This window comes from Myotis yumanensis, unplaced genomic scaffold (assembly GCF_028538775.1).
Source record: "Myotis yumanensis isolate MYYU_CA2020_CCGP unplaced genomic scaffold, mMyoYum1.0.hap1 SCAF_5, whole genome shotgun sequence".
In the NCBI taxonomy this organism is placed as follows: domain Eukaryota; kingdom Metazoa; phylum Chordata; class Mammalia; order Chiroptera; family Vespertilionidae; genus Myotis; species Myotis yumanensis.
Window position 1 is genome coordinate 86,543,105 of NW_027223756.1, and position 14,832 is coordinate 86,557,936.

General features: G+C 58.7%; 1 protein-coding gene and 1 pseudogene across 5 annotated transcripts in view; one reads left to right on the forward strand and one right to left on the reverse strand.

Moving 5' to 3' along the window:
- Positions 1-14,832, forward strand: part of ADGRL1 (adhesion G protein-coupled receptor L1) — a 44,030-nt gene that overhangs the window by 21,128 nt on the left and 8,070 nt on the right. For 3 of the 5 annotated variants that reach the window (XM_070416177.1, XM_070416180.1, XM_070416178.1), the window contains exons 4-15: positions 1,905-2,014; positions 5,412-5,426; positions 8,751-9,551; positions 10,419-10,733; positions 11,466-11,569; positions 11,861-12,046; positions 12,345-12,383; positions 12,567-12,750; positions 12,903-13,025; positions 13,460-13,674; positions 13,969-14,139; positions 14,586-14,795. In XM_070416177.1, the coding sequence (XP_070272278.1) occupies positions 1,905-2,014; positions 5,412-5,426; positions 8,751-9,551; positions 10,419-10,733; positions 11,466-11,569; positions 11,861-12,046; positions 12,345-12,383; positions 12,567-12,750; positions 12,903-13,025; positions 13,460-13,674; positions 13,969-14,139; positions 14,586-14,795 (2,473 nt within the window). Of the gene's footprint in view, positions 1-1,904; positions 2,015-5,411; positions 5,427-7,540; positions 7,626-8,750; positions 9,552-10,418; positions 10,734-11,465; positions 11,570-11,860; positions 12,047-12,344; positions 12,384-12,566; positions 12,751-12,902; positions 13,026-13,459; positions 13,675-13,968; positions 14,140-14,585; positions 14,796-14,832 lie in introns of those variants that run through there. The other 2 variants (XM_070416182.1, XM_070416179.1) reach the window with 2 other exon arrangements.
- LOC139011837 (U6 spliceosomal RNA) lies at positions 574-673 on the reverse strand (annotated as a pseudogene).

Consider the following 14,832-nt stretch of genomic DNA (forward strand, 5'->3'; position numbering starts at 1 on the left):
AACATAAAAATCACCATTGAAGTGAAATATTTAGTGGCATTTAGTATGTTTACAAGTTGTGCAACCACCATCCCTACCTAGTTCCGGAACATTTCCATCACCCCAGGAGGAAACTCTGTACCCATTAGCGGCCACTCTCCACACCCTCCTCCTGGCAGCTGATCTCCTCTCTGTCTCTGGATTTGCCAATTCCGGACGTTTCGTGCATGTGGAGTCGTGATCTTGGCCTTTTGTGTCCGGCTTCTCTCATGCAGCATCTTCTGAAGTTCATACACATTGTGGCCTGTCAGCGCTTCAGTCCTTTTTATGGCTGAGGACTATTTTGCTGTAAGGATGGACCACATTTTGTTCATCCATTCGGGTATGATATTTGGGTTGTTTAAGCACTTGCTTTCGGTTCTTTTGGGAATATAACAAGGGATGGACTTTCTGGGCCATAGGTAACTCTCCTTAACCTTCTGAGGCCAATGTGCTGTTTTTATTTATTGTGGAAAGTATTTCAGATGTCCCCCTTTTATCCATTGACCCTCTACTACAAACCCCTCCCCCCAGGCCTTCACTACACGATTGTCTAAAAATATGGAACGCCTCGTGAATTTGCATGTCAGCCTTGCACAGGGGCCGTGCTAATGTCTGTACCGTTCCAATTTTACTATATGTGCTGCTGAAGCGAGACCAGTGTTCTGTTTTTCTTGTTGTTGTTGTTTTTAATATATTTTTATTGATTTCAGAGAGGGAGGGAGAAAGAAACATCATTGATGAGAGAGAATCATGTATCGGCCGCCTCCTGCACACCCCCTAGTGGGGATCGAGCCTGCGACCCAGGCATGTGCCCTCGACTGGAATCGGACCCGGAACCCCTCCGTCCCCAGGCCGACGCTCTATCCACTGAGCCAAACCAGCCAGGGCAACAGTGTCTGTTTTTATTTATTTATTTTTAATATATTTTTATTGATTTCAGAGAGGAAGGGTGAGGGAAAGAGAGACAGAGACAGAAACATCAATGATGAGAGAGAATGATTGATGCCTCCTGCATGCCCCACACTAGGGATCAAGCCTTCAACCTGGGCATGTGCCTCGACCGGGAATAGAACCGTGACCTCCTGGTTCATAGGTCAATGTTCAACCACTGAGCCATGCTGGCCAGGCCAATGTTCTGTGTTTTTTTTCTTCTTTTTCTTTTTTTACTCCACCCTCACCCCCTGCCGCTCAAGGCCCGCTACCACTGTGCGCCCGGGCCCAATGTTCTGTTTTTAAAGGAGGGTTTTGAGGTGGGTGGGTATGAGCAAATCCTCATTAGTTAAGGGCAGGACTGAAGAGAGAAGACACAGGCGCCCCCCTGCCCCATATCTGTCAGGGAGTCCCCCAAAACTGCTTCCTGCATACGCACGATCAGGTCGATTTTCCTGCTGGCTGAGACCTGGGCTGCTCCAGGAAACAGACCCTGACTGTGGGGACAGACAACAGAGAAACATCTTTTATTATTATTTTTTAAATATATTTTTATTAATTTCAGAGAGGAAGGTGAGAGGGAGAGAGAAAGAAACATCAATGATGAGAGAGAATCATTGAACTCTTCCATGAACAAAGGAGGGGCTTTACGGTCAATTGAGGGAAAATGCCAAGGAAGCCATAGCACCAGTGCTGGATGGGAGCCATGAGGGGTGGCTGGGCAAGCAGTTTTTGGGGCCCTGCCCTGTCCCAGCCCGGAGCTTCATGCCATGCTGGGGCGGAGAGTAGAAGAAACCCTATCTAGTGGAAGAGAGAGAGCTGGCAGGAAGCAGAAAACAATATCCACGAAAGGCTTTGGTCTCCATGGTTCCTTCCAAATTTGGGGGTACCCATTCTTGCCCTGGAGCCCCCAGTTCTAGGCCTGTCTTCCCATCTCCGTCTTTCCTCCACAGGTGTAATAACCGCACCCAGTGCGTGGTGGTTGCCGGCTCCGACGCCTTTCCTGACCCCTGTCCTGGGACCTACAAGTACCTGGAGGTGCAGTACGACTGTGTCCCCTACAGTGAGTCCTCTTGTTCCTCATGCGAACCGGGCCCTTCCCCTACCCAGAGTGAGCGAGGAGGAGACACCTTGACTCGCCACACACACTTGTCCACACCCTAGCTCCCCGCCTCCCGCCTTTTCCCCAGCCACCACCAAAAACTGTCCTTTCCTCAGGACACCTTCTCCAGCCCTGGTCACCCTGGCCCCCTGGCCCTGCTTCTTCATGTGCCCGGGCTCCTTTACACACTCCTAGGCCACACCCCACTCTGCTTGGCACACGTACATCTCCCTCAACCCCACTGCCCTGTCACCCCTCTGCCTCCCTCTTCTCTCATCCCTTCCCTTCCTGGCCCCCCTCCCCCCACCACACACACACCTGTCCTTCCCTCTCACTCACCACACTTCTCTCTGAACTCCCTCTCCTTCCTCTTCACCCCTCGCTGCCCCCTCCTGCCCTTTCCCCGTCCTGGAAGCTGGACTTGATGTCCACGGAGAGACAGACCACTGCTGAGGCCTCGTGTTGGATTCGGTGTGAAGGGCTGGGGTGTCTTGTCTTCCACAGAGTCCCATCTCCTGGTCGGTTTGCCCATCACCAGGATAGCACTTCCTGTTTGCCAGGGATGTGCCGCCATGGTGCATGGAGGGAGGCCCCCAGGCCTGGGGAGCCAGAGGCCTGGCTTTCTTACACCTGGTGAAGGGCAGCTGACAAAGACAGGGTCTCTCCTCCTCAGCACCCACCTTAGCATCCTCCTCCTCCTCACTCTCCCTCCACCTCCCCTTTCCTTCCCAACCCCCAGCTTCACTGAGCCAGGAGGTAGGCTCCAGGCAGAGGGGGGCGGAGGCAGGGCCACCAGAGTGTGTGCGTGTGGGGGGCAGGGGCGTGTGGGGGGCAGGGGTGGGAACAGGGGGCCCTGTGACTCTCCCTCCTCTCCCCTCCCACTCCAGCCTTCTCCCCCTCCCACTCCAGCCTTCTCCCCAACCTTTGGTTTCTCCTCGCAGGTGATGATCTACACGGGGAACAGGATCGCTTACGTGCTTCCGTCACTTTCTGCTTTTACTCCTCACCCTTTCCTTTCAGCGACCAGGCCTCCAGCCACCGCCTGAGGGGGACGCCTGACTTCCTTGAAGCCTTCCCACAGCACTGGGGACACTGCCCACCCCGGGGCTGGGGAGCGGGGAAGGCAGGCAGGAGGTGGGAGCTTAGCACACAGGAAATCAGGCTGGTCCGAAGCCCAGCCAGGCTCTTGAATTTTTCTGGCTCTGAAACTTGAGCGAGTGACTTCATTTCTCTGGGCCGCCATCAGGGGAGGGGAGAGTCCAGGAGCTCGTGTGTGAAGCAGCCGGCCCAGGGCCCGCCTCAGAGCCTGCTCCCGGGGGCAGAGGCGAGTCCTCACCCCCCAGCGCCCAGGCCCATGCCTGGCTCAGGATGTGCTCAGTAGTGGTCCGAGTGCCCTTTCCAGCCGGCTGACCCTGGGTACTCATCTGTGATGGGGGAAGGGACCAAACCCCTTCCTGAGACACTGCCAGGAAGAGAGGACGTGGATAAAGCTCCTGCCCTGAGTCACAGATGTGAAGGAGGTGGTACCCGCTTTTGCCAGCGTGTGGCCTCAGCCTTGTTGCTTCCCCTCACCGAGCCTCAGTTTCCCCATCTATAGACAGGGCTCTCAGAAGACTGCCCAGGAAGTGCCTAGCACAGTCCCTGGCACCAAGTGAGTGCTGGGCACTTGGTAGTCACTGTTTCCGCTGTAACTACCAGTTATTGTTATTGCCGTTGGTAATCAGAATGAAACTAACAACTGGTGATGCACCCAGCTCCTCCTGAGGCAGATGGGATACAGGGCAGAGAAAAACCTGTTGGTCCAAGTGGAGTCCACAGTGGATGCCACAGTTAGAGAAGCAGGAGGAAAGCTCAGAGGGCCTTGGGAGGAAAGGGGTGGGGAGACCTCCTGGAGCCAACCCCCAGGGGGGGCAGGAGCATGACCCACAAAGGCCAGGAGGTAGGCAGGTCGGCCCAGGGGATGGGCGGCCCCCAGGCTGATGGGAGAGAGCTAGCCTGAACTCGGGGAGAAAGGACACACACACAGTGGTTGTGTGGGGGCACAGTGGGGCCTTGTGTGCCCTAGACATGCAGACTTGTTAGCTCCTGGTCCCAGAGGAAGGGGGCTGGGTGAACAGGAGGACTGAAGCCAGACAGGGAGGCCTGGCACTCGTCCCCACACGTTTGCTGAGCACCTCCTGTGTTCCAGGCCCTGGATGAGCGCTGGGGATGCTGCCATCCCTCCCCTGTGGCACTCCCTGCTTCTCCAGAGGAGCTAGGAGAGCCGGGCCCTGGCAGAGGTTCCTGAGGGGCCAGGGCACAGGGCCTGAGGCTTCAGAGGCTGGGGTGATCCCAGTGCTGGTGCAGGCCGGTGGGGGGGGGGGGGGCGGAGTGTGGGGGCTACCGTGGGGCTGGGGCAGTGGGTGTGTGGGGTCCCCGCCACACACACATTGGACAGGCCTGACTAACACTGGATTTGCCTTGCAGCTGTGCACAGTCTAACCATGCCCCTTCCTCCCCCAGGTACCGCCGGCCCACCAGGCAGCGGGTGGCGTGGAGCTCCTGGCTCCGGGGCCCCCAGGGGGGTTGCTGGGCAGAGAAACTGAGTCTCGGGGGAGCGTGTCTGTGCCACCTGCTGTCCTGTCCTGTGTGATGTGTACCCACCCCAGCCTCTTCCCTCTCGACCTCTGTCTCCCCGCCTCCCCCAAGCTCTCTGAGGCCCAAGGGGGCTCTGCTTGTCTGCCTCTCCGTCATTCTGTGTCCAACTCTGCCACCCTCTCTGTGTTGGCTCTTTCTGGGTGGTGAGGGTTGGGGGGACCCAGAGGCTCCCAGGTGGGGCCAGCACAGACTGGAAGGAGTTTAGCCTGTTCTCTCGGTTCTGGGCACCCAGCCCCGGGAAGAACTGAGCTTCCTTCCCTGGGCCCCTGGTTCTGGCAGGCGGGCAGCAGACAGGGCGAGAGGGGACCAGAGTGTCCCCCCACTCCCTCCCCGGTGCCCCCCTAACCAGAGCCCGCCTCCCAGCTGGACTCCCCCCTCCCATGAGGGTGCCCACTCACATCTGAAGGCATGGTCCTCTGCCTTACCTGTCCTCCCCTCCCCCCGTGTCTCTCTTGGTCTCTGTCCTGCGTGTTTTCCCCTCCCTGTGACTGTCTCCCTCATGACCTCTTGCCCCAACCCTACCCCAGAGGAAGGGACATGGGGGGCGGGGGCTGAGCTGATGCAACATTTGGGGTTGGGGAACCAGGAGTAAGGAAAGAAAGGAAAAGGGGACATGTTGCCAAAAAAGAAACAAAAGCAATTTAATCTCTTTTTTTTCTCTTTTTTCTTGCACATTTTTTTTTCAATTTGTTTTCTCTCTCTCTTCCGATGCTTAAAGTAGAAGTGGAGCAGAAAGGTAAACGCACTGTTACCAATGCTAACCCCTAACTCACACTTTGTTTTACCTGTGCCATACTTATGTGACCGCCCTCCCCTCTCGGCCCCTTCTTCTCCCACCCCCACTGGGTCCAGTTGATAGCTCCCGCCCCCGGTGTCCTCCCAGTGGGGCCAGCCCTGGTCCAGCCATGGGTGACTCCACCCTCCAGACACCCGAGGAAGCTCCTCTGAGTACGCGGGCAGGACCTTCCTCTCTCTCTTTCTCTCTCTCTCTCTCTTTCTCTTTGCCTCTCTGTCTTTCCCTGTCCCTCCTTCCTAGTTCCTGGCCCTTGCTAGGGGACCTGGCCTTCTCTCATACTTCTTTTGCTCCTTCAGGAGAAGTTTGTAAGCATCCTGGGTGGGTGGGGACTCCCTTTCCTGCTTCCAGACTGGGGGTGGGGTAGGGGGCACCAGGTGAACCGTCTCTTCTCTTCCTGCCCCAACTTTGGTAACATGCCCCGTTGGGGGAGGCGGGATGGAGGGGACACCTTTATTTTCCTTTTGGAGAGCAGATTCATCCTGTCCCTCAGGCTCCTGGTGGCTTAAGTTCCTTCTGGTTTGGTGTTTCCAAGGCCCAGAGCTGTTTTGGAGCACAGAGCACAAGTCTCCCCCACCCCGATCCCCCAACCTCGACCAGTTGGGGGCCCACCCCTGGGGAGGGGTATGAACTGTCCTCAACCCTGGGAGGGCAGCCTGTCAAATGTGGGGGTAAGGGGGTGGGGGCGGGCCTGGCGGTGGGGGGATCGAGGGATGGGGGAGCATTTTTCTCTGGTTCTGAAACACTTGCGAAGCTGCAGTCAGGGTTTCTTCTGGGCTGTTGTGGTTAGAGGACCAGGGAGAGGGGGCGGGGACAGGATAGGCCAGGTCTGGGGCCTTCCAGGAGCACCGTAATTTCTTGCCGGGTTTTACCCTCAGCTGGGGGAGCAGAAGAACTCTGTGGTGGAGAGGGCTGTCTGTCGCGGAGGGGAGGGCAGGAGTTGGGGATGGTTGCTTTCTCCCCTGAAAGTTTTGGGAAACTGACAGCTCTGAGGCTGGCAGCAGGGGAAGGGCTGGGTGAGATACCTTTTCATAGAGCTTTTGTCGTGAAATTACGGTGGTCTGTGGAGCATCCCATTCGAGGGGGGTGGAGTGGGTCCCTCCAAGCTGCTCCCCTCCCCGCTGTCTCCCTCCCCATCTCAGAGCGGCCTGGGCAGCCAGCCCATGGTCTGCCCCAAACACCCTGCCACTCCGAGTCTCTCTTTCCTGGAGTCTCTCCCACCCAGCACCAGACACTCTTCTTGCAGGTCCGGTGGTGGTTTGGATATGCAGCCCTGGATCTTTTCTCTTCAAGAGGTGGGGAGGGAAAAGGAGGTGTTGGGAGCTTGGTGCTAGGGAGGGGTCCTTGCTGGCAAAGGCCCCAGGCCCTTTCTCATCTTCTCCCCCTTCCCCAGGGTAACCTCTAACCACACTTTCCTCCTCCACACCCTTCTGACCAGGTCATGTTCTGAGACCTCCCAGCGCCCCCCTCACACACACAGCTGGCAGGAGCCCCCCTGGCTTGGGGAGAGGGGAGACCTTGGCACAGAGGAAACAGGTGGTGGGACAGGCCAACACCTCAGGGCACCAGGAACAGGGAGATGGTGAAGCCCCAGGGCCCAAGCCAGGATCCTTCTGGTCCCTGCCCACCTCTGTGCCCTGGGTGCCCCTTCTCCTAAAACAGGGCATGCTCCTGGCTGCTTTGTGCCTGGGGACCCTTGGGCTGCCTCCCAAGCCAGGACCAGGTCCCAGCCCTTCCTGTCTCCCTTGGGGCCATCTGCTTTGGTGACAAGCCAAGCAGAAGCAGAGAATTCACTGCAAGCCCTCACTCTGGCCGGTCTGTGGGTTCTGCTAGTAGGGAGTAGAGAGGGAGGCCCCAGCCATCCTGGATGGAGGGGCCTCTGACTGTCATCACTCTGGGAGGAGGAGGGGAGTCTGGCCATGCTGACCATGAGAGTCCAGATCGCCACTGGGTCAGCGGGGGAGCCTAGGAGTAGGTACCCCTGGGACATGATGGGGTAGGGGTGGGCAGGCCAGTGGGGGCCAACGAGATGCAGTTGAGGTTTTCCTCCTTTTCAGGGAATGGGGGGGTGGGGCGGGGCCCCCCACCTTTCTGACATCAACGCTGCCTTGGTCCCTCCTCCCGAGCCGGGGATGGTTGCAGGTAAATCTGGGTCCGGGGCAGGGGAGGTGGGGGGCCTGGCTGGGGTGGGCTGGGTCTTTATCCTAGCACTTGGTTCCCTCCCTTGCCCACTCTGAGCTGGACCTGGGAGTGCCCCCCTGAGGGACCCTCAGTCGGGCCTGGGCCTTGGAGTGAATTCTCTGCTCACCCCCTCTCTCCTCTGCCAGCACTAACCTTTCTTCCCAGGTGGTCTCCAGCGTGCCTCCCTTGGAGCCAGGACCTCTGCTGAGGGCCCCACCTTGTCTCTCTTCCCTCCACACAGCTTTCCTTCCCCCTCCCCAACTCTCCTGGGGAGTCCCCTCCCTCCCCATGTCCCACCCCCATCCCTGTGCACCAGTGTCAGTGTCTGCTGCTGAACAAACCCCATGAGAGACCCTGCCGGCTGGGGGCAGGGCTGGGCACCGTAGGGGAGAGGCTGGACTTTTCCAAAAACCCTTCCTGATTGTGTGGGTACTGGGGGAGGGCACAGGCTGCATCAGGAACCTTGGGTGCTTCCCCTTCCCTGGAATGGGGGGATGCTCCTGACACCCACAGTGGGTACAGAAACATCACTACCTTGCAATTTTTGCAGGAGGAAGAAAGGGGAGTAAAAAAAAAAATCTTTCCTTGTGTGGGTGAAGGATGGGACCCTCCACTCTAGCCCTTCCGTGGGGGGTGGAGATGATGGCCAAGAGGCAGGGCACTGAGTCCCTGGAACTTGAAAGCTGCCAGGCAGCAGCTGCAGTGAGGTCTTTCCGCCAGGCTTAAAGCACACGAGAAAGTCTCTGGGAGGCTCTTGCCAAACCCCTTATCCCCAGCCTGTGGGGTCTCTAGCAGCCAGAAAAGGAAAGAGGGGTACCACCTTCTCCCACTAACCCTGCTCTTAATGGCCTCCAGGGTTGACATCTCCAGGGAGAGGGGCAGCTGGGCGGGCAGGGATCCCAGCCCGGAAACCCCCTTCCCATCACCAGCCCTACCAAGCAACCGTGACTGCAGCAGCAGGAGGGGACAATCTGGCTTCCCCCTGGCCTTGTGACCAACTGCCTCTCTTTCCCCTTTCTCTCTCCTCCCCTCCCTCATCCCTGCACCTCCTCTCCTGTTTCCTCTCCTCCCACCCACCCTGCCCAGTCTTCGTGTGCCCAGGGACCCTGCAGAAGGTGCTGGAGCCCACCTCCACGCACGAGTCGGAGCACCAGTCTGGTGCGTGGTGCAAGGATCCACTGCAGGCGGGGGACCGCATCTACGTCATGCCCTGGATCCCCTACCGCACGGACACGTTGACCGAGTATGCCTCCTGGGAGGACTACGTGGCAGCGCGCCACACCACCACCTACCGCCTGCCCAACCGCGTGGATGGCACTGGCTTTGTGGTCTACGACGGCGCTGTCTTCTACAACAAGGAGCGCACACGCAACATTGTCAAGTACGACCTGCGCACACGCATCAAGAGCGGGGAGACAGTCATCAACACGGCCAACTACCATGACACCTCGCCCTACCGCTGGGGAGGCAAGACTGACATCGATCTGGCCGTGGACGAGAATGGGCTGTGGGTCATCTATGCCACTGAGGGCAACAATGGGCGGCTGGTGGTGAGCCAGCTCAACCCCTATACGCTGCGCTTCGAGGGCACGTGGGAAACAGGATACGACAAGCGCTCAGCGTCCAACGCCTTCATGGTGTGCGGTGTCCTCTATGTGCTGCGCTCGGTCTATGTGGATGACGACAGTGAGGCAGCTGGCAACCGCGTGGACTACGCCTTCAACACCAATGCTAACCGCGAGGAGCCGGTCAGCCTGGCCTTCCCCAATCCCTACCAGTTCGTCTCCTCTGTGGACTACAACCCGCGTGACAACCAGCTCTACGTCTGGAACAACTACTTCGTGGTGCGCTATAGCCTGGAGTTTGGACCTCCGGACCCCAGTGCCGGTGAGGATGGCTCCTGTTCACTGCCCCAGGCCTCACCCCCAGTCCCAGGGCGGGGGGCACACTTGGAGTTCTTAGGGACCTGGAGGTGGGTTGGGGGAGACCTTGAATGGAGTCACACAGCTCATGTCCTAAGCATTTAATTCATCTAACCCCATAGTCACAGGGATTGTCACTGCCCCCGGTTTTCAGAGGAGGACACTAAGCCCTGGGGGTTGGGGATTAGTTCATGTACTTGGAGGATTTGGACTCAGAACTCTGGGCACCTAACCCCCGAGTGCACTGCCTCTCCCAGTGGCCTGTGCACTTTTAGCCATGGAACCCTTATCAACCAGAATCTTGAGTGGAAGCCCAAAAACAGAACGAGGCTGAACTGCTGCTGCTGTTGATGGGGTGAGGCCTCTCTGTAGTCTCATTTGCCCCCTCAGCCATCTCTGAGCAGCCCCAGGGGTCCAGGGAGCCTAATCTCATCCAGCTCCCTTTGCATAATGGGAAACTGAGGGCCTCCCACCGAGGGAAGGGACCTGGCCAGGTTACAGACCAGAGTGAGAGTAAGCGAGGATGGGAGGTGGCCATGTTCCCTACCTTCATGGCCTGTCCTCTCCAGTTGTTCTTTCAGACCTCTGGGTGCACAGGAGTGAATTCTTAACCCCTCTGGCTGCTTTACATGGTCCTACAGAAGTGAGGGATCTCTGTGGGCGGAGAGAATGCCAGGGGAGATCCCCTTCTAGACCCAGTGGGGACCAGGACACCTTTCTGCTTCATTGGCAAGAAAGATGCTAAGATGCCAGGGATCCAAGTACCCAGGCATGCTGTGGCAAGGCCCCGAACATGGGGGTGACTCTGTCTCCTGTCTCCTCTCCATTCCAGGCCCAGCCACTTCCCCGCCCCTCAGCACGACCACCACAGTCCGGCCCACACCCCTCACCAGCACGGCCTCACCTGCAGCCACAACCCCACTCCGCCGGGCACCCCTCACCACACACCCGGTGGGTGCCATCAACCAGCTGGGACCTGACCTGCCTCCAGCCACAGCCCCAGCCCCCAGTACCCGGCGGCCCCCAGCCCCTAATCTGCACGTGTCTCCAGAGCTCTTCTGTGAACCGCGAGAGGTGCGGCGGGTCCAGTGGCCGGCCACCCAGCAGGGCATGCTGGTGGAGAGGCCCTGCCCCAAGGGGACTCGAGGTGAGTGCAGAGGCCTTGGTCACTTCCACTGTGGCTGGTTTGTGGGGTGGCTACTGCTGGTCTGGGCAGGGAAGAGACAGGACATGCCCACCACTTACCTGTGCACTTACCTGTCCATCTCCCCTGCCGGAGCATGGGTTTTATATGGCAGGGGTCATACCTGATATCTGCCGCTGTGTCCCCAGACGCCAGCAGAGCTCCCAGGGCATAGTAGTAGCTCAGTATCCTCCCCCACCCCAAACCCTGTCCCCTCCTGCAGTACTGAGCACCTGCCGCATGAAAAGCACTAGGTAGACCCTGCAGGGAGCCCACAGAGGTGACTTGGGTGTGCCCCAGTCTCAGGCTAAGGCAGACCAGCCCTGGCAGCAGCTGATGGCAGGGTAGACGGCAGTTGAAGTGCCAGAGGGGTGGGCCATGACCATGTGCTCCAGGGATCCGAGGGAAGGGTCAGAAGAGGCTTCGTGGAGAGGAGGCTTCCAAGACGGGCTTTGCTAAAAGGTTCTATTCCTGTAGGCAAAGATGGAAGGGGAGCCAAGAGGGAGAGCTTGGGAAGTCAGGGGTGACTTATGTCACCTCAGAGTGACACCTCTCTTGACTGTCTGGCCTGCTTCATGTCTGGTCTTCCATGTTCCCCTCACCTACTTGCCCTCTGTCATCTCCTTTCCCCCTGCTTTGGCCCCTTTTCTCCTTCCTTGTGGCTCCCTTCTCTGTCCTGTCTGTCTGTCCCTGCAGGAATTGCCTCCTTCCAGTGTCTACCAGCCCTGGGGCTCTGGAACCCCCGGGGCCCTGACCTCAGCAACTGCACCTCCCCCTGGGTCAACCAGGTGGCCCAGAAGGTACCAGTAGCAGCTGCTCCTCTCAGGCACCTGTGCACACTGGGCTCTGGGTGGCTGGGTGCAGGGTGCAGTGGAGCAATGGGACACAGAGGGAGACAAATGGGCGGCAGGTTTGGGAGGCAGGAGTGTGGGTCCACTCTCTAGCTTACAGAGTAGGGGAGAGGGCAACCAGGGAGAAGGGGCCGCAGAGAGCAATGAGAAGGGCTGAGCAGGCCGGGCATGTGCAAAGGGACCATGGGGAAGCAAGATGATCCCTAACAGAGCTGGGTCCCCCACTTCTGCCTCATTCAGATCAAGAGCGGGGAGAATGCAGCCAACATTGCAAGTGAGCTGGCCCGCCACACCCGGGGCTCCATTTATGCGGGAGATGTGTCTTCCTCCGTGAAGCTGATGGAACAGCTGCTGGACATCCTGGATGCCCAGCTGCAGGCTCTGCGGCCCATTGAGCGCGAGTCGGCTGGCAAGAACTATAACAAGGTGGGGCCTGGCAGCAGGGCCAATGGGGGGCTCTGTCCTGGAGCCTCAGGAAGGTTCTGGCCTAGTACCTAAGAGCTGGGCTGCCACCCATGATGGTCAGAGGAAGGAAGGACAGAATCCAGGCCTGTTGGTCTCCTTCCTGGGATACCTTGGAGGGTCCTGGGGGTTGGGGGATCCCTTAGGAACAACTCTTACTCATGGCCCAGCGCCAGGTCAGTGGCAGACACAGAAGAGTGAGAGTGTTGGAATGAGTAGGGCAGGAGGCCAGGCCTGACAGTGCCTCCATCCCTTTCCTTAGATGCACAAGCGGGAGAGAACCTGCAAGGACTACATTAAGGTGAGGCCCAGAGGGCTTCTACTATCTGAGGGGGGTGGGGCAGGCCCCAGGAGGCACTGGGGGGATGGAGATTGAGTGGAGGGGATACAGAGGCCATCCTGAGGAACTGGAGGATGTGAGGCGACTCATGGCGCCACCCCCAACCTTTCCCCCTCCCCCCAACCCCTCTCCCTGCTCATTTAGGCTGTGGTGGAGACAGTGGACAACCTACTGCGGCCAGAGGCTCTTGAGTCCTGGAAGGACATGAATGCCACAGAGCAGGTGCATACAGCCACCATGCTCCTGGACGTACTGGAGGAGGGTGCCTTCCTGCTGGCGGACAATGTCAGGGAGCCGGCCCGCTTTTTGGCTGCCAAACAGAATGTGGGTGAGTGCTATAGTCTCACCGAGGCAAGTTCAAGTGCAAATCTTGAACTGTGGGGCCCACCTGTTCCAGAGACCACCCTGGCCCTTGACCTTGGGCCCCTGGACTGGGCACAGATTCCAACCCCGTATGCCCTGCCATCCTCTGTCCCACAGTCTTGGAGGTCACGGTTCTGAACACAGAGGGCCAAGTGCAGGAGCTGGTGTTCCCCCAGGAGTACCCGAGCGAAAACTCCATCCAGCTGTCAGCCAACACCATCAAGCAGAACAGCCGCAATGGTCAGTGCCCCTTCTTTTCTCCTTCCTTGTGGCTCCCTGAAGTCCTCTGCTCAAGCTGGGGGAATATAACTCATGGGGTCCTCCCGAAGCCCCGTAGAGCCAGGACACTTCAGTCTACAGGGCTCACTTCGGTGCAGCAGCAGTTGACACTCAGAGCTCAGGGAGGACTGTCCCATTTGAGGCTAAGGCACAGGAAGGTTAGGGATTTGCTCGAGATCACACCACAAGTGAGAGGTGCCCAGGGACCCAGCTGCTGTGTGTTCTGGCCTGCTGCCCTGTTGTTTGGCGCTGCCTGCAACCGAGCAGTTGTCCCAGGGCAGGGTTCTCTGAGCCCCACTTGCGTGGGCTTCGGCCTGGTAAAGACAGATCCCAGTGGCTGCAGCCCCACCAGCCAAGGGGCTGATGGCAAACCCCACTACACCTGTCCTCCCCAGGGGTGGTCAAAGTTGTCTTCATCCTCTACAACAACCTGGGTCTTTTCCTGTCCACTGAGAACGCCACAGTGAAGCTGGCGAGCGAAACGGGCGCGGGCAGCCCAGGGGGCACCTCCCTGGTGGTGAACTCACAGGTCATTGCAGCCTCCATCAATAAGGAGTCCAGTCGTGTCTTCCTCATGGACCCCGTCATCTTTACTGTGGCCCACCTGGAGGTGAGCTGAGGCATCCCCACCCTCCATGAGGGTCCCAGCATCTTTTGTGTTCCCATGCTGCATATCCTCCCACTGCCTGCTCATCCACCCAAGAGCAAGTTTGCACCCCTCCCTAGGCCATGCACCCCCTCGCAGCCCCCACCTCAACTGCTTAGGTCATTTGTCCCCAGAGATATCAAACTGCCACCTGGAGCTCCAAGCACTTCTCCATGCTTGCTGCTATCCCTGTAGCTGGGTGTGAGGGCTGGAGAGGGACTCCCCAGATCTGACTCCCCGGCCACCACCACACAACAGGCCAAGAACCACTTCAATGCTAACTGCTCCTTCTGGAACTACTCGGAGCGCTCCATGCTGGGCTACTGGTCGACCCAGGGCTGCCGCCTGGTGGAGTCCAACAAGACCCACACCACATGTGCCTGCAGCCACCTCACCAACTTTGCCGTGCTCATGGCTCACCGTGAGATCGTAAGCTGGCTGGCGCTCCGCTGCGCTCTCCTGGCGGGCCCACTCTCTGGCCCAGCTTTGCATGGCATCATAGAGTGAAGCATGGGCAGTGCCAGGGAAGACCAGCTTCATGGGCATGGGGGGCTACCAGTCTTGCCCAGGGGATGAGGCCACACATCTGGTTCTCTCTGGTCATAGTCCCACCTTCTCCCAAGGCCCACTGGAGAAGCAAGTTGGTGTCACCTTTGTCATCTCTCCACACGCCTTCCAGAGCATGAGGAAGTGAGCGGGCCACCTGCAGAGTAGTGGGGGCCAGCAAGTTGGCCAGGGGCAGTAGGCCAGGGGGGTGGGGGCTGCACCAGCAGTACTTGTGGCCTGCAGCCTTGCCCCCAGCTGGCACTTAGCTGAGCCCAGGGTGAGCCCGGCTGTGGGCAGGGGTGCTGAATGTACCCTCTGCTGTCCCCCAGTACCAGGGCCGTATCAACGAGCTGCTGCTGTCAGTCATCACCTGGGTAGGCATTGTGATCTCCCTGGTCTGCTTGGCCATCTGCATCTCCACCTTCTGCTTCCTGCGGGGACTACAGACTGACCGCAATACCATCCACAAGAACCTGTGCATCAACCTCTTCCTGGCTGAGCTGCTCTTCCTGGTTGGCATAGACAAGACTCAGTATGAGGTGGGCCAGGCACAAGGTAGGGGGTGGGGGAAGGCAG